Source organism: Oryza glaberrima, chromosome 2 (assembly GCF_000147395.1).
Source record: "Oryza glaberrima chromosome 2, OglaRS2, whole genome shotgun sequence".
Lineage (NCBI taxonomy): Eukaryota > Viridiplantae > Streptophyta > Magnoliopsida > Poales > Poaceae > Oryza > Oryza glaberrima.
Genome location: NC_068327.1, coordinates 25,649,582 through 25,673,021, shown reverse-complemented (window position 1 = coordinate 25,673,021; position 23,440 = coordinate 25,649,582). Strand labels below are relative to the sequence as shown.

The 23,440-nt window shown below is 44.7% G+C and overlaps 3 protein-coding genes across 3 annotated transcripts; 2 read left to right on the top strand and 1 right to left on the bottom strand.

Moving 5' to 3' along the window:
• The first annotated feature begins 5,309 nt into the window (after positions 1-5,309).
• Positions 5,310-6,531, top strand: LOC127761055 (ethylene-responsive transcription factor 2-like). Its single transcript, XM_052285262.1, has one exon. It carries the CDS (start codon positions 5,380-5,382, stop codon positions 6,289-6,291), a length of 912 nt encoding a protein of 303 aa, XP_052141222.1. The 5' UTR covers positions 5,310-5,379; the 3' UTR covers positions 6,292-6,531.
• Positions 6,532-13,290: 6,759 nt separating this feature from the next.
• LOC127761054 (protein ROLLING AND ERECT LEAF 2-like) lies at positions 13,291-15,843 on the top strand. The gene is made up of 3 exons (XM_052285261.1): positions 13,291-14,139; positions 14,337-14,488; positions 14,610-15,843. The coding sequence occupies exons 1-3, from the start codon at positions 13,578-13,580 to the stop codon at positions 15,645-15,647; spliced, it is 1,752 nt and encodes a 583-aa protein (XP_052141221.1). The 5' UTR covers positions 13,291-13,577; the 3' UTR covers positions 15,648-15,843.
• Positions 15,844-15,938: 95 nt separating this feature from the next.
• Positions 15,939-20,596, bottom strand: LOC127764693 (ubiquitin carboxyl-terminal hydrolase 3-like). The gene is made up of 9 exons (XM_052289606.1): positions 20,435-20,596; positions 20,159-20,290; positions 20,008-20,061; positions 18,087-18,192; positions 17,461-17,519; positions 17,302-17,376; positions 16,820-16,868; positions 16,651-16,727; positions 15,939-16,319 (listed from the first exon to the last, which is right to left on the bottom strand). Exons 1-9 carry the CDS (start codon positions 20,483-20,485, stop codon positions 16,233-16,235), a joined length of 690 nt encoding a protein of 229 aa, XP_052145566.1. The 5' UTR covers positions 20,486-20,596; the 3' UTR covers positions 15,939-16,232.
• Positions 20,597-23,440: the final 2,844 nt, after the last annotated feature.

Sequence of the window (23,440 nt, the reverse complement as noted above, 5' to 3'; positions counted from 1 at the left end):
ATCACCTCCCTCGGCGGTTTTGGAGGCGGTTTTGTCCTACGTGGCGGTGGCTCCTCCATTGACTAGCTGAGTCAGCTTATGGACCCCACCTGTTAGCAACCCCCATCCCATCTTCTTCCTCACGCGGACGACACCAGCGGCACGCAGGCACGAGGCTGCTTCATCCTGAAACAGAGAGAGGAGCTGGACCTCAGCACGTCTTGCTTCGTCATCTGCCGCATCGGCATCGTCCCCTCCGGGCAAGACTCGTCCTCGTCCGTCCACGCCATCGGGAACACGACCTCCTCCTCCGCCGCCTCCCCATGCGCCACCGGAGCGCCGCCAACCTTGGGCCTCTCCTCTGGCTCCGGCTCAACCTGCACGCGCACACAGTCACAAACACGATCAAGAAACGTCGTCGGAGATAGAAACAATCACTGCAAATCGAAACAAAAATGAATGAGCTTCGGGTGGTCGAACGCCGGTTGCAGGTGCAGCGGCACGCAGTCGATGACATCACCGTCGGGGCTCTAAATGTAGCCATGCACAACACGACAGCCAACCACCTCGAGTCTTTCTTCCTCCTCTCGACAGCAAGAGCACAAGCAGCTAGCTACTCCTAGCTAGCAAAGCTAGCAGCTGATGGAGTCAGTGAGAGAAAAGAAGAAAAAGAACGGAGTTGCTAGAAATATGGCGCCATATGATACAGTCAATTTTTTTTAGCAACTTACACAGTAGTTACACCTCATTTACACCCCACTTACATATGTAATTAGTATGTAATTTTCGAATTTACATATGTAATTTTCGAATTTACATATGAAATTTTAAGACTTACATTGTAAATACACTAAAATTACATATGTAATTTAGGGACTTACAATGTAAATACATGCCGACTATTTTTTGATGAAAAATATGGCGCCATACATATAGCTACACCCAAAAAGAATTACCTAGACAGAGGCTTTCTTCAACCTCAGTAGCATCGCAGGAAGAAGCCAGCAATAGCATCGCAACGCTCCAGGGCCACGCAGCTCGCGGTGACGGATGGCTCTCCCCCCCCCCCTCCCCCCTCTCTCCCCGGTCTTCCTTTCTTCTCCGCCCGGGGACAGCGAAGGAGCATGGGACGGCGACCGGTGGTGGACGGCGGTGGTGGCAGGACAGAGCTCGGCGAGGGATCTCTAGGACGGCGGCACCGGCGGTGACGGGGACGACTCTCTCTCTCCCCTTCTCCACGTCCTACGTGCTCTCGCTACTTTGGTCGTACGACGGCGATCAGTGCTCCGACGTCGTCTGCCACCGCTGCCGCTCCCTACCGCCGCCGCCACTGCTCCGGCCAAGGTGGAGAGAGAGACCGCGGGAGAGAGAGAAGGTCGAGAGAGAGGGAGGAGGAAGAAGGAAAGGAGAGTTTGCACTGACATGTGGGTCCCACCACGCTGAGTCAGCTCGTCAACGGGTCAACGACGCCACGTCAGACGAAAACGCCAGCCAAACCAATGAGGGAGGTGATTTGCTTTGGTTTTCAGAGAAGAAGAAGGCGTTATACCCAGTTTTCCAGTTGAAGGATGTTATTCACGCAAGCGCAAGAGATGAGGGAGGCAAAATGGACTTATTCTTGGCAAAAGCACATATAAGCCCGCTCTCACCATCCTAAAATAAAGGCATGTTTAGTTCCCAAACAAAATATTTTACGCTGTCACATTGAATATTTGGACATATGTATAGAATACTAAATATAGACAAAAAAAAACAATTACATAGCTCGCTAGAAAATTGCGAGACAAATCTTTTAAGCCTAATTGCATCATGATTTGACAATGTGGTGCTACAGTAAACATTTGCTAATGACGGATTAATTAGGCTTAATAAATTCGTCTCGCAGTTTCCTGGTAGAATCTATAATTTGTTTTGTTATTATACTACGTTTAATACTTCAAATATGTATTTGTATAATCCTATGTGACATGCATAGGCAAAAGGTTTTACTAACTAGACAAGCCCTAATTTTAGAAAGGACGTGACTAGGGAGCGGCCGGTAGCTGGTTTGTTTTAATTAGCGACCACTTCATCCACGTATAAATCTCTCTTTAGCTAAAAAATACAATGGTGTACTTTTTTAAAACATCTTTAATGACTTGTATCTTTTAAATCACATATTATTTTTAAGATCTATTTGCATCATTGTACTCTGCTCGAAATATGTGACAAAACGAGATCCATATTAATATATTCAAAACATTTTATTAATTTAAAAGTAATTTATTTAAATTATAGAAGTAACTTAGTTATGCAATAGAAGTAACTCTCTACAGTATGAAAAGTAATTACATTATGACTGAGTTGAAATAAGAAACTATGTGAAGTAAATTCACAAACAAAAGTGTAGAGAAGATTTTCAAGTAAATACATTTATGAAAGTAAATAAAATAAAGTCTAAAAGTAATTTACATAGATCATAAAAGTAACTTAGCACAAAATGGAAGTAAATTGTTACAACATTAGAAGTAAATTCGTTGTAGGGAGAAAAAAATGGTATATCTAAAAATTAAATTTAAAGTCCATACATTATAGAATTGACTTAAAAACAATAATAAAAATAATCAACTTAGAGCATTATGAATGTATAAATAATTTAATAAAATCTAAAAGTAATTTATATACGATAAAAGTAACTTACGATACGTACGAGTATATAATAAAAGTAATTTATAAATATAAATATTTTTTCATCGTAATATAATATGTAAGATCTTGTTGTGAAGATTTAATTATAACAAACACAATGATGTAATCGAATTATAGATCGAATAAGTAATTTGAGATAAAACTTTATAAGAAGGGGAAAAAAGACATACATGTCTAATAAAAAAAGGCATGCATGTGTAGTAGGCTTCTCCACCTCTCCCACGATCAAACGGCTATGACACAGCGTGTGCGGACGAATCTGAATGGCGTCGCGTGATAAGACAATATCAAGAGGCCTCGCCGATTAATTTTTGTGTTTTAGGAACATAGTATAAAACATATTTTTAGTACTATAAATATATAAACATCTATCTTGATTTGTATCAGGTTATTATCCAATCTGGTACGAGGTTGAATAGAGGGTGTCCTGTCTTATCCTCGTTAGATCATCTCTAGTGCCGGTTCGACTTGTATAGTCCACCAAAAACGAATGTGTTTAGTTGGATAGCTGTAGCATTTGAAGTCGAATATGGGATCCATGTTAAAAATTCCCACAATTACCACGTTCTACGCTGACTGCATGTGCCAACTGCTACCGGCAACAAATAATTCTTTACTCAGTTGAGTTCAACTACAGTTTAGACTTCGATTTTTCCTCTGACATGTGCCACAGTAAAGTATATCAACCTCATCGTTTGGCTGTCACAAACGGAAAATAATTTATGAATAAAAATTTTATATACGTGTTTTTATTGATGTAAAAGTAAAAACTGAAAAATAAACTTTGATGAAAAAACTTAAAATTAGTTTTAAATTTAAAATTAAAAATTCAAATTTTGATTGATAAGTATAAGGATAAGCGAAAAGATGAGGCAGTATATTCCGTTCTCATTTTTCATTAGAATCGATTGTAGACTCACTGGAGCAGCTATTAGAAAATGCAGCTAGCTTATCAACGGGCACCAGCACCACCACCTTAGTCCTGCCGTCGCTATCCGCCCGTGGCTGGCGCCGTAAGCTGTATCAGCCACCCAAGAGGCAGGCAGGAAATATGGATTATGGAATAAGCGTGGAAACGAGAGTAACCCCGAAGGCGACTGATCGGCGATCGGTCGATCGATCGGGCGAGAGGGGGAGAGAGACCGGTTGTCCATTGTGGTTTCTGTCGCGACGAAGCATCCAAGAAAGAGGGAGATAGGCATCGATCATCCATCGGCATGCGTCCGCACGAGGTCGTCCGGCCCCCATGCCCGCGACCTCACGCTCAATTTTTCCTCCACGAATGGTCAGCACAACACGTGAGGATTTGTCGAAAAGTCTATCCAGAACCCTTTTTTTTTTTTTTCATTTTCCTTCGTTTATTGATCGGATGGATAGCGACAGCAGTTTGTTCTTCCTCCTCTGGTCATAACTCATTAATCTCTCTATATAGGTTTTGGTTTGATCATTCGTTGGATCCAGGGGGCAGGTTCAGTGCACCCAGAGAATGGTTGGGCCCAGGCGCAGCTGGGAATCCGTTTCGGTGTCCAGACGGGGCAACGCAAAGGCAAACATCTTCTTCTGTCTTTCTTTCTCCTTTCCTTTTTTTTTTAAGAAAGGAACATCTGAACTCTTCATAAACTGACAAAGTTCTTCTTCGCAATTCATCCATTCAGATACTATTAGCGTAGTGCAATCAATCGATATTGAGGTGCAATTCGAAGTTCTCAAAAAAAAAAGGTGCAATTTGAATTACTAGTAGGTGCTGAGATGCAATGTCAACCCCTCTGAACGTACGACGTTGTAAACTTCTAAACTTTAATGGAGAAGAGCAGCGATGACGATCTCTCTCTAGAAGAGTCCACACCTCAAGTTTTACTGGTGGTATTAACTGGCAAGCAGGTAGTAGTACTATCCAATGACAACGATGCTGTCGCGTGTAAATCCACGTGGCATGGTAATTTTCCATGCAATGGTAGTTTGAGCATGTGGGGAAGCGTACGAGCTCAAATCAAATTAGGAAATCACCCTGAAGTTTCACCTGTCGCCCCTCCCTCTCGATTGCGACTAGATTGCCGCTGGTTTTTCTTCAACCGTGGAGCATTGACGGGTGGAGTCCGGCGAGTCATAGACGAAGAATTGAATCACTTTAGATTCGGTAATCTAAAGTGAAACAAATCCGCTTTCTTGCCCTCTCTCGCGTGGCGGTGTGTCAAACCTGGAAAGTCCAGTGGAAAGAATTTCGTGCGTGCACACATTTTAATCGCGTTCGTATATGTTCTGTGAGAATAGTTTCGTCCGTCTCGTTTTCTCCTGCGTCACAATTGTCCCGTATTATCTCATACTTCATCAGTGAATAATTTCATGAGTATTGTTGACTGTAGTATATACATTAGACAGGGTATAAGCTACTAAAGAGGTGCCCCGTACGAGAAAATCTAAAACTAATTAACACTTAACTCAAAAGCTATAAAATCATTTGTCATGTAGTTAGATGCTGACGTTTAGGCTACAGTGTTGCACCCAATCCAATCGCAAAACAATTTAGAAACCATTAATTAAATCACGTGGGGGATAATAACGCAGGAAAGTTCAACGAAACCAGAAGCGAGACGACAAAAGACGACGCACTCCCACTCTACTATATATTCTGTCGCGAACCCGACTCCCTCCACAATTCCGCTAGTCCGAGTCAAAACAAAATCAAATTCAAATTCACGGGATAATTCAAAGATGCTGCTTAATCCGGCGTCGAGAGAGGTGGCCGCGCAGGACAGCATCCGGCACCACCTCCTGGAGGAGGAGGAGGAGACGCCGGCGACGGCGCCGGCGCCGACGCGGCGGCCGGTGTACTGCCGGAGCTCAAGCTTCGGCAGCCTCGTGGCCGACCAGTGGAGCGAGTCGCTGCCGTTCCGGCCCAACGACGCCGAGGACATGGTCGTGTACGGCGCCCTCCGCGACGCCTTCTCCTCCGGCTGGCTCCCCGACGGCTCATTCGCCGCCGTCAAGCCGGAGTCGCAGGACTCCTACGACGGGTCCTCCATCGGCAGCTTCCTCGCGTCGTCGTCGTCCGAGGCGGGGACGCCCGGGGAGGTGACGTCGACGGAGGCGACGGTGACGCCGGGGATCAGGGAGGGCGAGGGCGAAGCCGTGGCGGTGGCGTCGAGGGGGAAGCACTACCGCGGGGTGAGGCAGCGGCCGTGGGGCAAGTTCGCGGCGGAGATCAGGGACCCGGCCAAGAACGGCGCGCGCGTGTGGCTCGGCACGTTCGACTCCGCCGAGGAGGCCGCCGTGGCGTACGACCGCGCCGCCTACCGCATGCGCGGCTCCCGCGCGCTCCTCAACTTCCCGCTCCGCATCGGCTCCGAGATCGCCGCCGCGGCCGCCGCCGCCGCCGCGGGCAACAAGCGGCCATATCCCGACCCGGCGAGCTCCGGCTCTTCTTCCCCTTCATCCTCTTCCTCCTCGTCGTCGTCTTCCTCCTCCGGGTCACCGAAGCGGAGGAAGAGAGGCGAGGCCGCGGCCGCGTCCATGGCCATGGCACTGGTTCCACCACCGCCACCACCGGCGCAGGCACCGGTGCAGCTCGCCCTCCCGGCCCAGCCATGGTTCGCCGCCGGTCCGATCCAGCAGCTGGTGAGCTAAGTGGCGATGTGGTAGTGGTAGTGGTGATTTAGCCATCTTGTGCGACTGTGCGTGATCGATTGCTGCTTGATGGGTCGAACAAGTTCAGAACAGAGCATCACTCTCTGCAGAATAGAAGAAGTTCATGAACAGAGCAATGCACTGCTCCAAGAAATGTGACGAGTTCCAGGCAATCACGCCATTGTTCTTGGATGATTGCGCAGCACCAGAAAAAAGGAAAAAAAAAGATTGTTTGTGAAATGTGGTGAGGTTTTGTAAGACTTGCACAAAATTTGAGAAAAAGAAAAAGATCAATACATATAAAATCTTACTAGAAAAAAGACTTTCTCAAACCGTTTCTAGAAGGGAGAATACTCTTTGGTCTTTGGTATAACAGTCGCACAATCGGACATTCCTTTCAAACTATAGCAGGTTGCTGTTTTATCGTTTAGCGAACGTCAGATCTCATTAGGCTGCGTTAGAGTGAGCGAGGGTGAAACGGAGAAAATTTTCATTCTTCTCTTTTCACTTCCATTCAAACACACCCTAATTTCAACCATACTATGCAAATTTTATTTTGAATCACCTTTTATTATATTTCACCTTCTGTTATTTTTTAACCAATGTTTTCACCAAAGACTAGATAAATTTGTCCTTTTTCACTTTGGACTATCCAATTTTCTTTCAAGCATGTGAACGATCTCGTCAATTCTTACTCGTCAATGAACTTTTACAACTATATGTAAAATCATTTATTTGGCATATGACAAATTGAATGAAATAAATAAAATAATTAAAGGTGGTCTAAAATATCGTATAGATAAAAAATAACTGATTTAAAGTGAAAACATTTATTAAAGGGTGATAGAAAGCGAAACATCAATAATAAATAATAAAAAGTGATCAAAGTAAAGTTTACTCTTAATTGCCAAGACAAGGCGCAACAAATTCTAAATGAGACAATTGCGAATCTCCATCATGATGTAACAAACATTACATATATCAAAGGTTGCAAATGAATTGTCAGTTGCAATAATTAATTACTACCAAGTGAGATTCAGTCCAGGCTTACTGGGGAAGTAGGTGCTAGATGTTTATCGTTGCTTACCTCTAAGTTCAGAGCGTTCATCTCACTGGTGTATTGATGCAAAAATTAAATTTATGAAACCATGTTTGACCGAAATGGAAGATAGCTTGTTTGACTGATAAACCATGGGATGAGAGAGGAGAGGAGGTACCCATTGAAACTGAAGATTTTGTTGGGGTCAACAGATGGAGACCTGAACCTGAACAACAAAATCAAATCGAATTAGCTAATCCTACATGTCATAGCCCTTAATTAAATTAATTGCAAAACGGTCGGCACGTGCAATACTGGCACGCACTAGCGAATTAACCATTTCTTTTGAACGCAGCGAATTAACTAATCACCCAGTTGCTGACTAAAAGCCGTCGTTCGGTGCGATCTTGATGGTTGGTGGAGCAAGAGGGCAAGTTGATGAGCACAAAGGACTGAAGATATTCTTTGTAACTACGCCGTATAAAATATGATTGACAAGAAAGCGGCCAAATGCAAGGTGTTTAAAGAACTAGCCCTTGTGCTTATCCATTATAATGGAGTGTCATTAACAGTTTGATGTAATAGGATTGCGTGGATTTGATCCCAGTCGTAATCAGGTGTCGGGCAATATGCCCACTGCCCATAACAAGTTCAAGGTGTCGAGAAGGAACGGATTAATTCTCTGGCTTAACTGTATGTCAGTTGCAATTGAGTAGGATCTCCCTTGGTGTCGAGTAGTATTGTAGTAAGACATTTTTCTTTGAGAAAATTTTAAAAAATACCATTAACTAATACTCAAATCCAAAAAATGCTATCAATGAATGCGAGTTTCATAAAATGTCATCGCAAGAACGATTCTCTCATAAATACCATCGATGTTAGGGTTTCATTCATCACACGCTGTTCAATGTATTGTTCATCCTATAGTACTTAACGAATGTCTGCTAAAGAAGCTCTAACGACGATTGCATTTCTGGGACAAAGTCGCTTGTATTTTGATATTTCATGAAACTCGTACTTGTTAATAGCATTTTTTTTAAATTAAACGTTTGTTAATGTTATTTTTTGGATTTTTTTTCTTTTTCTTTCACCGGCTACTTATGAGTTTCATAGTGCTAGTGCAATATGACTCTCACCTAAAATCATGCACTAGACCTGGTGATGAAAAATTGCCCAAAAACAATGTATATTTATACTCGGATAAACATTTAGAGGCCGGGTTTGGATACTTTGCCCCACAAACGTGTAGAGGCCAGGTTTAATAATCCTTTATCTAAAAAAAATTATACTCGGATAAACAGGGAAAATGCTTTGGATACTTTGCCCCTTCTCTTAAGCAAGAGGGTGCAGTACCACATTGGATTTGGATCTCTTCCAAATTTCCAAGTTCACAACAGAGATTACTCTCGCCATCAACCTAGCTAGCCGGTCTTAGCTAGTTGGTGACGCATCAAAGTGATGGCGACAAGTGATGACCAGTCCATGGTAGTGCGCACGTGCGGGGAGCCGAGGACGAGGAGCGAAAAGAAAGCAAACTCTGATTTCCGTGTCCAACTTTGACTGTCCGTCTTATATAAAATTTTTTTATAATTAGTATTTTTATTGTTGTTAGATGATAAACCATGATTAATATTTTATGTGTGACTTGTCTTTTTAATTTTTTTATAATTTTTTCAAATAAGACGGATGATCAAACGTTGGACACGAAAATCAGGGTTTGTCTTTTTTTTTTAACGGAGAGAGTACTAATGATCACGACCATTGACGGGTGCTCTTTGTCATGAGGCCAGCCAGTAGGATCCAGACACGTGGATACCCTGCACTCCGTCTTGTTCCCAACTAGAGAGAACCAACCGGGGCAAAGAAGCAGGCAGCAATTTCACCAAACGTTCCAAACCCAAATCGATCACCAAACGCCCAAACCCTTGTGGGCTTGTTGCTGCGCTGCACGAGGTGTTGGCTTGTTTGCCGCGCTTGGGTTGGTTGTGTGAATTGTGATGATTTTGCGGCTTAATTCTTCTGGAAAAAGAAGCTTTTCCAGGTCCATTTCAGTTTCAGCGGTGGCATGGCTAGCTAGCTTTCCAGGGCAGCAAACCGCAAATACGGAGTAGAACTGTAGAAGTGAGTAGGCGTAATCCGTGGCCAGCAATATCCGAGTCAGCCGCGCGTAATGAGTGCGTGGCAGGGCGCAGGACACGCACAGCAGGCAGATCGACGAGGGTCGAAAAAGGACAAGTCAAGAAGCACCAGAGTGACTGGGTATAAACTGGATCTAAAAAGGTTGAGATGAAATTTAATACTCCCACTATCCGAAAATATAAATATTATTAGCATAGTTACAAGTTAAACATTTATAACTTTAATCATTAATAGCAAAAAAAATAAAAAATATCAAACATGTAAAATTGATTTACATTGATGTTACTAGATTTATCATTAAACAAACTATCATAATATGTAACTCTTTTTATTTAAAACATATTATTTTTATAAATATTGTTGGTCAAAGTAGCATATTGTAGACCGTGTCAGGGTCTAAAAATACTTATATTTTTAGACGGAGGGAGTAGGTTTTTGAGCTAAAAATATTTGAGAGCTAAGGTGATTTGTGAAAGGGCTCATAGGCTCTAACCAGTTCGATGGTGTCAAAACTTATATATATATATAAAAAATAAGTTTGCTAATTGGAAGTGATTTTACTTTCTTTCTTTTTGAAACATAAACATTCATCAATAATGACAGATTTAGTGGACAAGCCCTAGTTGTCAGAGTTAGCTCCTTTCAAGGTGAAAGGTATATATGGGCATGTTTGAATTGAGGTCAACTGACCTACCAATTTATTTGTTTGTTTTGAATTGTACTTGCTAGCTATTTAGATTGAGACCAAATCTTGCTAACTTAGTAAAGTTGAAACAATATACAATCCTACTAAAATTTTGGTAGTACCAAATTTTGTCTAAGTTTCAAACACTACAAAATTTTAACAGGACTTCAAACCAAAACAAACCTATATGGGCTGATGGGCTTTTGATTCAGAATCGCGAAGCGACTGGTGTAGTTTAGAATTTTAGACAACACATCACACAGCGTTGGATGGGAGAGATATGTTTAGGACCAGAGAGTATTTCACGATTCTTGAGAAGAATATGAAAAAACATCTTCACCATCTCCCCAAATAGAAGTGAGTACGCGACCATCACCTAGCAGGCTAGCACGATTTAAAACCATCTTCATTTAGAGAACTTTTTATAAGTTATTTGCTCGCTTTCTATTAATCCATATGAGCTACTTTATTTTGTCTATATTCTTTTTTTTAACGGAAAACATCACAGTAGTACCTTTTCATTGAATAGAGCAGAAGAAAATACAACCCCTAAGGGTAAAGAAAAGAAACTTTGAGCTATACACTATACAATGTGCGGGACGAGTTCACGCAATCTTTTAGCCCCGCTAGAGCCCATAGACTAGCCTCCTCCTCGATTCGTGTTAGAAGAAAGCCTGTTGCTGCCTCTTTGTGGTCGAAGATCTGCCAGTTCCTCTCCTTCCAGATTTCCCAGACGACTAGCAGGATGAGGGATCGGAGGCCCTTTTTTGGACGTCGGGTGTATTTGCCAAGCTCTCCCACCATTGGTGGACTGACCGGGGTTCCTCCCACTCAGTCGGCTCCAATTGTTGATAGCCCGTACAAGTAGCAACTAGGTGCCAAATTCTCTTTCTGTATCTGCACTTGAAGACGAGGTGCAGTCCCGTCTCAGCTTCAGAACGGCAGAGAGGGCAATGTCCATTTTTTTGCCAACCTCTTGTTGCAAGCCGGTCAGATGTCTAGACTCTATTTTGGATAATAAGCCATGCATGAAATTTACATTTCCCCGGCGCCCAGACTTTCCAGATCAGGGAGTTTAGACTTGAGTTTGGCACCCCTAAACACTGTGCATGATAGGCCGAGAAAGCTGTGTAGTGCCCATTACTTGTGAATCTCCAGGCAATCTGGTCCGGTTCTTCACTGTCTAGTTGCACATTCCGAACCGCTTCCCACAAACGGACCAGTTGCTCGACGAGGTTGATTATGATAGGCGAGGCCGCATCGAGGGTCAGGTCATTCACCCAGGCGTCACCCTCTTTCCCTTGGCGCAGGGATTTTCTTCTATTTTTGGAGATCCCATAGACAAGTGGCATGAGGTCTTTTGGTCTTTGCCCATCAATCCATGTAGAGTCCTAGAAGCGTGCCGTATTCCTATCTCCGACGGTTATCTTTGTCGAGGCAGCAAAAAAGTCCTTGTCTAATCCATCACAAGGCATCTCCAGTCCCACCCACGGTTTGGTCGGGTCCTTCCATTAATGTCATAACCATCGCAATCTCAAGGCCCTTGTGAGCTTGTCCAAGTTTAGGACTCCCAAGCCCCCTCCCCCCCCCCCCCCGGCTGATCGGCAGGCACGTCTTTATCCAATTGACTTTACATGCCCCCCCCCCCCCAATCGTCAAGTTAGAACATGCTATTATTTCACAAATGGACCTCAGGTTGGTGCGCACCAACATCGACATATAATGTGTTGGAAATAAGGAGACTTGTATGGACCTGTAACACACATATGATAACTTTAGCCATCTGCGTTGCTAATGTATAACTCTATAGAGGTTGATGCTAGAGGTATTGGTGTTAACTTCTTGTACGTTGATGCCACCTTTAGGTTTATGAAAACTAAATATGTAGATTTATGCTGCTGTGTTCTGTTGTCGACCTCTTCCCTATATGCAGGCCAATCACCATAATAGCTACACTACCAAGAAGGTTGACACTAACGATTTATAGGTAGACTCTCTGGTTTTGATGTCAATGTGAGGTCCAAACTTGGAATATATTTTGTAGAATTACTTTTTGCAAAGGACCAAGATGCAAAAATGTTGCTCAATTCAGCAACAATCAAACTCTACTAAAGACAAGCGTCGGTCGTGCTCACGTACGCACAACCCACTAACCCATCTTCTTCCTCGCTCATCCATTTCCTCGGACCAACTCGGCACGGCATTATCCTCTGCGCTCCGAACCACATTAATCACCTACCATGGATTTGCTTCGTGTCTCAGTAAACACCAACCGCCACGCACCCACACCAAGTCACCAACTCCTCCTCGGTCCTCGCCTTTTCTCCTCCTGGCGAAAGAGCTGCCTTATCTAGCTTCCACTTCCCTCGTCGTCATTCGTCAACCCGGCCAACCAGAAGCATTCCAGAAGCTAATTGAGCAAGCAATGATAGAGAACAAAACAGCGGCAAAAGATTGCAAAAAATCGCTTTAGAAACATAGCATTACCGCGATAATTCATCCGTGTGTGTGTGGATTCAAATGCCAGCCTTTGTGAAAGGTGCGGCGCCACGCAATTCAAGCCTTTTTTTCACAAAGCAGACGCACTGAGACGCGAAAGCCGGGGGACAGAAGGGGAACAGTGGAAGGTGATACCGGGACACGTACGCAGGTCCGCGGGAGCTAGGGATAAGCGTCGCCGTGTTTGTGTACGTACGTACGTAGATCCTTCGCGCGGGTGAGTCAGTCGGTCGATCGGTGATGAGATCCTCTCCTTTTTCCAGTTTTTTCTCGACGAGCCGAGCCGACAGCCCACGATTCAGTTCGCAAAGGTATCAGCGATTCAGCGTCGACGAGACGATGACTCGGCGAGCGAGGCCGACGACCAGTGACTGCATGGAGTGTACACTGCAAATGGAAATCGGGCTCTTTACTACTCCTACCTATGGTCGAATGATTTATAACTGGAATAAAAACTGAGTTAGCCACGTGGCCGCATGGAAGCAGGCATGAGTTAACGGAATCCCTAAAATGCATGTGTCGCGTTCTAGTTCGTATCTACGCACCTGAATATGCGACATGCTCCTTCCTCCTCCTTTTCCCACCGCCCTTTCCTATCATTCGATCTTCTTTTGCCTTTCTTTTGTTCGTTCTCCATTGTGCTGTGTCCATAAACAACAACGCGACGCGGCCATTCCGACGAGAGCGCCGATACCGATAAGTACGTGCCATCTTTGACGCCACACTACACTACACCTAGCTCGCCTAAAACCTATACTTAGCTTAATTAGCTTCCCTCTTGCTCCATCAAATCACCTCCCATATTTAGTCCCACATCGACCGCGCAACTCCACTCCATCCGACCTAAGACTCGATCGATCGGGAGTGTCGCGCTTGCTTCCCACGCCGGCCGACGAACAGAAGGAAACCGGCAGTGATATATATATGGGCGCCGTAGCGTCGCGCGGGCAGGAGGACGCCGCGCGGGTGGCCGCGGGGCGGGAGCACATGAAGCGGTGCAGGGAGAGGCGGCGGCTGATGCGGGAGGCGGTGCGGCTGCGGCGCCACCTCGCGGCCTCGCACGCCGCGTACCTCCGGTCGCTCACCCACGCCGCGTCCGCGCTCTCCCGCTTCGCGGTCGGCGAGCCGCTCCCGGTGTCCGACCACGCCCCGCCCGCCGTGATCGTCCACCGCCCCGTCGTCGCGCCCTCCACGCCGCCGCCGCTCCTCCGCTCCATCGAGCAGCAGCAGCAGCTGCGGCGGCGCGCGCAGGAGTTGGAGGAGGAGCTGGTCGGCGCTGCTGTTGATGATCATCTTGTTGGCGGCGGGGCCGGGGTGCCGTCGGTCACGCGAGAGGAAGGCGGCGGTGATGAGGAGCTGAGGATGGTGGTGAGGCACCGTAGCCTCGCGGAGGTCGCGGCGGGGTTGGAGGAGTACTTCCTCAAGGCCAGCGTCGCCGGCGACGCCGTGTCGAGCCACCTCGAGGCCAGCAACGACGAGTTCAAGCGTAAGCCACTAGCAACTCTACTTAATTCGCACATTCACATTTACTGTACATGTGGCCACTGCCTCACTGGCCAATACAAAGGTGTGACATTATGATCAGTTGATCACTTAAAAGTAAACACTGACAGAGAGCATGAGTTGCAGAGCAGAAAGTTTTCTTGCCACTGATCACCACCAAATGAATTGATTTTGTTGCAGGTGGACCGCACAGCATCTTGGGCGCGCTTTGCTGCCTGTCGGCGCCGTCGGTTGCGCACGACCGCGTCGACAGCATCAATGGCGAGCAGAGGCATAGCTCCACCTTGCAGCAGCTGCTGGCCTGGGAGAAGAAGCTGTATCGAGAGGTCAAGGTAATGACAAAATACCAAAAAACACATGGTCGAATCAAAACTACTAGCCGTCATACCGTACGTATTACCGTGCGTGTTGTAACTTGTATGGCCAGTAGAGTGATTTGACGTTGCAATGCAGGCGAGAGAGCGGCTGCAGGTCCAGCACGACAAGAAGAAGGCGGAGCTGAGTGACCAGGAGTACAGCAGGAAGATCGACGTGGACGTCCTGAAGCTCAAGGCCGCGTGGGAGAAGGCGCGCGCGCAGCTCGCGACGGCCTCGCAGGCCGTGGCCGCGACCTCCGCGTCCATCGCGGAGCTCCGCGACACGCACCTGGCGCGCCAGCTGCTGGGGCTCTGCCACGCCACGCTCGACATGTGGAGGGCGATGCGGCAGCACCACGAGGCGCAGGGCCTGATCGCGCAGCAGCTGCGCGGGCTCAGCAGCCGGACGTCCATGGACCCCACGACGGAGATCCACCACGAGACCACGCGGGCGCTCGAGGTCGCCATGTCGTCATGGTGCGCCGCCCTGGGCCACCTGGCCAAGCACCAGCGCGACTACGTCCACGCGCTGCACGGCTGGCTCAAGCTGACGCTGCAGGAGGCGCCGGCCGTCGTCGACGGCGCCGAGGCGGTGGCCTCCCCCGTCGCCGCCGAGCTCGCCGCCTTCGTCGAGCGGTGGGGGCAGGCGCTCGACCGCGTGCACTGCGCCGACGTGCTCAAGTCGATCAAGAGCTTCGCCGGCGCCGTCCGGTCGCTGTACGGTCTCCAGAGCGACGAGCTGCGGGTAGCGCGGCGCGTCAGCCAGTACTCCCGCGAGCTCGACCGCAAGTCGCGGATGCTGCGGCAGGTGGAGAAGAGCTACTACGACTCGTACGTGCCGCCGATGGGCCTCTCGCTGTGGCACCGGGGGATGAGGCATTGGGGGGACGACGGCATGCACGCGCGCGACGCGAGCAACGAGGTGGCGCAGCGGAGGGACGAGATCGCGGCGTGCCGGAGGACGGTGGAGGACGAGATGCGGAAGCACGCCAAGGCCATCGACGCGACGAGGTCCGCGGCGGTGACCTGTGTGCAGGGGAAGCTGCCCGCCGTGTTCCAGTCGATGGCCGTGTTCTCGGCGTCGCTCGCGCACGCGCTGGAGGCCGTGTGCCGGCATGGCACCCATGTGCAGTAGTTAGCTACACATACACAGTTCATTCGTTTGAGTCGGCCATCTCCATTTTCTTTTTCCATTTTACTTATCTATACGACCATACAGTATACACTATACACCAAAGATATACTCCGTATACACGAAACCCTGCTAGGATGCAGGAATGTATAAAGACTAAATAAAAATCAAGGCCCTACTGAGTTTTTACTTTTGACCACGAGATAGGGCTTGGGGCCTTTGGGGAGGAGGAGGGGGGGGGGGGGGGGGGGGGGAATTTTAGGGAAAATTGGAACCATGCCATTATAATTTGGATAAGCCTGACATTGTGATCCGTTCATCTTGCATCGATGTATAAAAAAGACAAGGAAATCATGTATAAATCGCTCTAGTAACTAAGTACTCCATTCAAAACCAAAACAGGAAGATTTTAAATCTGTGATAACCTCTCGATTGACAAAACGTGAATACATCATCCAAACACATTGGTCTATGATCTAAAACCCCTGCAAAGAGCAAGCAAACTACTTTTATTCAACTGTAGTTCCTCATTTTTCCCCCTTCGGTAGTATGCCTATGGAAATGAAAAAGGTCTAACGCTCATTTATCTTACACAACTTTCGAAAGAGCCATGACGTTGAAGTTCATTGAGTCAGGGTTGGACGCAATTCTGGCTTTGATGACTTTTGCAGCATCCTGAGAAGAAATCAAAGCAAATTAAACTTCACTCATGGTTAAATATCAAAAGAAGAAGAAGAAGAAATTAGAAAATACACCCTAAATCCATGGATCATAAGCATTCCGAATGTAAAAATGCTAGAAGTTAAGTTCAGTGCATATACATTTTAGCTTGTGCCCCCCTAAGCAAATATAATGTATAAGTTCCATTTGACAAATAATTACGATTATTCATTTCACAAAAAAACTGCTTGCACTAAAATAAGGGTAGAAATAGAATGTACAAGAATCATTTCAAAACAATAGGTGATAAACAAGCAAGATACAAGAAAAATGCAAAATTTGAGACCTGTAACAAAGTATCTGGTGATGAAGGGCCATGACATATTGGTTGCGATTTTCGTCCATCAAGCTCATAAAGTTCACCTGTTGCATGCCAAAAAATAAAATGTTGGGAACAGATTATTGATAGTTGAAACTAGGATTTGTTTTTTGAGTAAAGGCAGTCGGATACCCACCATCAACACAAGAGAAACATACAAAGTGCTCGTTCACCTCAACATTAGCCTGCAAAGGGAAGATGATTAGGATGGCAGCAACATTAAGGACTATATCATGGATATGGGCAATTGGTAACATTTCTTATCTTCTCCCTTTTCTTTTGGCTAAAGGAGGTTGGTCCACAAGTGCACTTATGTGGTACTGTGGTAGCATATTTGGTTATTCATTGTAATTGTGATTTAAAGCAATCCTGTTATAACTTATAAGAACATCCCTCGTAAGTTCAATTCTGCAATATGAGCTTGTAAACCGAGGGCAGGAAGACTCTAGTATAATGGCATCCTACCAGCAGCATTTACCATCTCAAGGAGTTATTCGAATTAAAAGAGTAAGAAATTATGATGGCAAGAGATAAATTTATCTAATCTACTCAACATGATGTTGTTTAAAACTGTATTACAAAAGTGAACATATAGAAAAGGGGCATGCGAGTGGTTACATCAGTGTCGCCAGCCGAAGCAGCAACGGAATGAGCATCCTCCATCTCATCATCCTCCTCAAGAAAGGCAGCACGCTGAAGACAACAAGAACTGTTCATATTAGGATAACAAAAAAGTTTATTAGTGATAACACAATGAATTTAACATACAGACATTACCTGGACTGGATCCATATCAACAGTTTGTTTATAAAATCTATCAAAATAGGATCCCTCAACTGCAAAGAAGAAAGCAGACATCAGATCTTGTTACAAATAAAAACAGTAAGAATAAGACTAAACAAATTAGGTCATACATCCATGTTTAAGCCAACAAATTAAAGGGCAGCCCAATAACCATAAATTGATTAAGCATGCCAAATTTCTCCTAGACATGCTGGTTGTCTAATATCAATGTCCTTGTACCATTTTTTCACATCATCGCATCAAAGATGTGTACATTTCAGTAAGAAAACAAAATGGGGAACACTATGAAGTATCACAAATCAAGCAACTATATTTTGCTGAAGAAGGAGACTATGAGAAGTGAGGACAGAATAGACATGGATACCTTTTCTTTTAGAACAACAGACATGGATACTTGCTGTTTACTGTTCAAGCAAACTAACATAATTGGATGAATATGAATCCCTTGAGCAACCTTTTAAAATATCTATTGGATTATTTCTATCTGATAGTTTTTCCTTATTTACTACTATATAGAGAGCACTTTAGGACAGTTAATGACTCAATATTAACTAACCGGAGGTACTAGCTAAGCGTGGATACAAAGCTAAAGTAATTACCCAGCTTGAGTTTGGATGCAGCATTCCCTATTGCATGGATAACACCAACTGTTCCGCATGCGTTGCCAACAGTCTGCTTTGTAAAGTATACCCTCTTGCTCAAATCCTGCATATCAAGGTATTGGGTTAAGAAAATGAAGGGTATATAAAGTTCCAAGTAATAAATAATTTAAAATGTGCACATTTCAAACTGGTAAACTTCAAATTGGCATCGTGCATTGAGTGAAAGTAGATATCCAACATATCATATACGTCAACACTCAACCCATTTAATATGCCAGATGAAGGAAACAGAAACCAACACCCTAAAAAAGGGAAAGCAGGCTAGTATTTCTCAATTAGAATATGAATATGGAACAATATTAATGAACCAAAAACTGAATGCAGTACATACCATAAAAGTCTCCTAGTAAAATGAAAGCTGAACCATAGTTTCACAGTGAGTGCAATTTTTTATGCACTCCCTAAGAAAAATAATGGTCAGGACAAGGAACATGCACAACAATCAGGCCATCAGACAATCTATACAATCATCACAGTTTTACTATAAATTCTGCCACATCTTGTATATGTGACAAAATGCTTTTTCTGCAAATAAAACAGCATCTTAACCAGTTGTGGAACATCTAACTTGACTCATGACTATGGTGAAGTGACTCTACATCAGGTCATCTGCAGTAGTTGTAGAGTCACACTGTACAAATTAAGATGCAGTAGTTGTAGAATCACTTGCATGAGGATTGAACTTCCACATCAAGATATAACATGAGAATTGGAACTGCAGTACATCCATAGCAGCATGTCAATTGACAATTGATTTATAGTTCAAAAAGAAACATAAATTAGGCAATTGATCTAAAATTGATTGGGCACACAGATTTAAGTGATACAGTGTAGCATATCATGTTTACAAATTCCAAGTTACAAAGGATAGTTAAGTCCATTGACCATTTGCATGCATCCTCATTTTTTTTACATAGCACAGTAGTTGTATCTATAAGTACTGCAAGAGAATCAATACTACAGCAAATCCATTACAAAAATAGAAAGGAGGAGAGGACCATGTTTACTGCAGAGAGTAGCCACACACCCAGGTGTTCTGTATTGTTAGTAAAAGGCTAAAAGCACATTGATGCAACCTATAATGTAAAAGAAATTTCACAACCATGATAAAAGGTGAGGTATCTTGGTACTTCCTCCGTTTCACAATGTAAGTCATTCTAGCATTTCCCATATATATCTATCTAGATTCATTAACATCAATATGAATGTGGGAAATGCTAGAATGCCTTACATTGTGAAACGGAGGGAGTATTCAAAAACAGCCATCTCTGGAGTTCACTTGATGGTACTGAGAGAAGAAGGCACTCTTGCATTTCATGACATAGTAATACTGAGGTTCAATGTCCTGGGTACCTCAGAACTAACACATCTAGTTCAGCAAATTCTACAATAGTAGATTCAACTAGCAAAATTTCCAGTACAGTAATAGTGCAATCCTGTGTGGATAGAGTGAAATATCACAAATCAAACAAGCATACAAATTCATACACAACATTCAGTAAAAGAGAACAACTACTTAAAACTTTACAAACAGAGGTCACCGAAACCAATATATCACTACACAACATTAATTGTACAGAGTAATAATGTATGCATAAAAAAGAAGGCCAAACACCAATCAAACTGTGAAAGACCTATCTGAATCCTGATCCCGTGCAGTAACTTTAACTGGAATAACAAATCCAATCCACAAAACAGTCTAACTCAATTGCTCAAACCGAGGACAATTCCGTAACAAATCCGATGCACAATTTGTAGTTCAGTGCATGTACACCACAATGTATCAAACCGAGGCAAGACTATCGAGCACATTGGATGCGCTATGCGGCAAAAACAAAACAGATGGGTACAGCCGTACCTTGTCCCCAGCCGTGGAAGTGGCAGCAGCGCCCGATTCCTCCTCGTCGTCGTCCTGATCACCCCACGAAGCAGCATTCATCACCCTCTCGACACCACGTAAATCCACAAAAACCTCGAAGCGGAAGCAGAACGCGAGGGTGGGAACTTACCAGGGAAGTGAGCGGGTAGAGGAAGAGGACGGCGAGCACGGGCTGGGGCACCATGGCGAGCAGCTCGTCGTCGAGGCCGTAGACGTCGCAGAACTGCGCCTCCCCCTCGGCGACTCCCAGCCCCCACATGAACTGCGCGACACGAGCGGAGGCGCCAACCCCGCGACGACCGGTGAGGCGGTGAGTGTGGAAGAGGAGGAGGAAGAAGAAGAAGAAGAGCGCGCGGGAAACCCTAGCGATGGACGCGAGGGCGGCGGAGGAGAGAGAGGCGCTCACCTGGTTCATGACGTCGGGGTTGGCCTCGAGAGGGATCCACCGCTTCCCCATCTTCTCGGCACGCGGCGAGGAGGAGGAAGAGGAAGAGCTTGGCGAGAGATAGGAGGAGGCGAGGCGGAGCGGCGTGGCGTGGCGGCGAATGGGGGAGGGGGTGGGGTAGTACTAGTAGAGTAGCGGCTTTTGGCCGATTTCTTTCGGCGCGATGAACCGGATGCGCGTGGTGGCGTACGCTGTACGCCTGCGGGTGTATGCGGCGCACGAGCTGGCGCCGGACGGCCGTGTCGGTATCTTTTGGGCAGGTCGTTGTTCAATGCTCAAGGGCATTCTGGAAACACTGGCACCAGAATACATACTCCATCCGTACAAAAACAAACTTAATTAAAAAAAAGTGAGAAAAAAAAATCAATTACACAGTGTACATGTAAATTGCGAGATAAATCTTTTAGAGAGAATCCCTTATATGCCACTAAAAATTAGTTTGATCCCTTTTATGCTATTGAAAATTGGTTCTTCCCTTGTATGCCATTGATCTAAATTTACACACCCTCTCATGCCACTTCCGTCAGTTGACCGTTAATTCTCAAGGAAAAAAGACGTATTTACCCTTCTGAGTATAGGGTATGCCTAACAACTCAGAGAGGGCAAATATGTCTTTTTTACTTGAGAGTTAACGGTCAACACATGGTCAATTGATGGTAGTGGCACGAGAGGGTGTACAAATTTGGACCAATGACATATAAGAGAATAGCCAATTTTCAGTGGCATATAAGGGATCAGACCAATTTTGGTGGCATATAAGGGATTATCTCAATCTTTTAAGCATAATTACGCCATGATATTACAACATGATGCTACAGTAAACATTTATTAATGATTTATTTTGTTATTAGTCTATATTTAATAATTCAAATGTGTGTCAGTATACTTTAAAGTTTTTACACCTAAATAACTAAGCACACCCATAGACAAAATAACTGATAAAAAACATGAATTTATTTATATTATTGAAGTGAATTGTACTTCTTACCTACTTGTACTCACCCATCCCCTATGAGTGTGTTTGCATAATGGGAAATGGGGGTGGGATTGGGATTGAGAAATAAATGAAGGGTTAGGATTAAATGGAAGGGGGAGAATGAATTGTTAGAATTTAAAGACGGGTGGGAAATTATTTCTTTTTCCTATTTGCCAAACACTACCTATTCGGTTAGACAAGTGACCAAGAGTAGGAGATTGCTTAATAACACATACTTAAGCCAGAAAAATATAAGTATGAAATAATATAGCGGATGTTAAATATTATAACCGAACCGAACCCGGGGTTTAAAAAACGGAACCAATGTCTAGTCCGACGATATAATTAACTTGAGAACCAAAGAAAAAATGAGCTAATATAATTAACTTGAGAAAAATCATTTAAACCAAATGATTTTCTACTGAACCAAAGTAAAAATGAGCTGGCTTAATTAAATCCCCAATATACAAGGTCTGTAGGTTTTTTTAAAACCCTACCTAATTCTTAAATATTTTCATGCCAGAAATATATAAAAAGTGAGCACATGGCAAAAAAGTTGGACCCGTTACTACCTTTAGGCTTTGTTTGGCAAATAGGATTGGAAAATAATATCCCACCCTCCAAAAGACAATATTACATCCTAGCCATCCATTCTTCACACCTCATTAATCCTAGCCATTCATTCATTTCCATTTCTCAATCCCACCTGTCATATCCCATTTGCCAAACACACCCTTACTGCATACATGCGTGCGTGCCTGACTATTTGGGCTAGTCGCTACAATAGTTTTAGAAACGAAACAAATATATTTTTTATGTGTTGATTAAATCAAAATTCTCAATAAAATACACTAGTACTCAACGTTACTTATTTTATTGAACCGATAGTTGAACCGGTCGGATTCACCGGTTGGAACACAGGTCGGGTTCAGAGTGGCAATCAGTAGGTCGTCCCAGGGCCAGCGCCGATCCCCATCCGTCCCGCGAGCAAGCAGAGGCGGCGCCGTCGCTCGTCCTGCTGCTTCCGCCGCATCCTCCGCCACCGCCGCCTGCGCCGATCCCCCATCCATCCCGCGAGCGAGCGAGCAGGGGCGCCGTCGTTCGTCCTGCTGCTTCCGCCGCATCCTGGTTAGCACATCCTCTTTCCCATCTCTCTCTACCCAAGCACTCTTTTATATATATATATATATATATCGAATTTGCGTTAACCCTAGCTTCTGTTCTAGAAATTTGCCTTAACCTTCACACTAATAACAGTTTGTTTGTTCCCAAAAAGTTTGCGGGTTCATCTGAATCCCCATGTCCCATGTTAGATCCGCCCATGTTGCCGCCTGCTGCGTGTTGGGAACCTGCTAGGTTAATTGTTCACTAACAGCTAGTAGTAGCATGAAAACACTCTCGTGCTTCCCTGTTGCTAAGCGATCTTCTTGACTCAATAAGAGAGAGTCATGTCTTGATTGCTAGGGCATGTCTGGTTGTTTGCTGATTCGGGCTATAGCTCGCCGAGGTAAACCGAAGCGAACCTTTCCTTGGAAAGCTATTTGGTTGGTTTGCTTTGCACACTAGCTTTTCACTCGGTTTTGCATAAAACTTGTGCGAGAGACGAGCTTGCCATCAAAGGCGAGCCAAATGGGCTCTCCCGCGCGAGCCAGTTTTTTCTTGCGCGATATGGCTTGATTTTTTTACTGCTACCAAATGCCTCTCCTCACTGGGCAAGGCTTAGATCCAAACGAGCACGTGCTGTCTTGTACCATATTGTTCAAGTAGCCATGCACTGAAGTCTGTTGGTACCCTGGTAGAGGTGACCAGACTGTGGAGAGGGGTCAATATTTAGAAATGAATTTATTTGGTGCTAAACTTACCCAAAAATAGATGCCCTTTTACAATACATTCAATCAAACCTTAAAAACCTTGTCCACCAATAATACCCAAAAATAGATTTGTTATGCGAAAACTGCATATGATTAAAAAACAATTGTTCCTTAAACTGC

Coding starts and splice junctions, on each gene's coding strand:
- LOC127761055 (XM_052285262.1), top strand. CDS start 5,380: ATGCTGCTTAATCCGGCGTCGAGAGAGGTGGCCGCGCAGGACAGCATC.
- LOC127761054 (XM_052285261.1), top strand. CDS start 13,578: ATGGGCGCCGTAGCGTCGCGCGGGCAGGAGGACGCCGCGCGGGTGGCC. Junction 14,140..14,336: donor CAGCAACGACGAGTTCAAGC/GTAAGCCACTAG, acceptor ATTTTGTTGCAG/GTGGACCGCACAGCATCTTG. Junction 14,489..14,609: donor AGCTGTATCGAGAGGTCAAG/GTAATGACAAAA, acceptor GTTGCAATGCAG/GCGAGAGAGCGGCTGCAGGT.
- LOC127764693 (XM_052289606.1), bottom strand. CDS start 20,485: ATGGGGAAGCGGTGGATCCCTCTCGAGGCCAACCCCGACGTCATGAAC. Junction 17,377..17,460: donor TTGATATGGATCCAGTCCAG/GTAATGTCTGTA, acceptor TGTTGTCTTCAG/CGTGCTGCCTTTCTTGAGGA. Junction 16,728..16,819: donor ATGTTTCTCTTGTGTTGATG/GTGGGTATCCGA, acceptor GGCATGCAACAG/GTGAACTTTATGAGCTTGAT.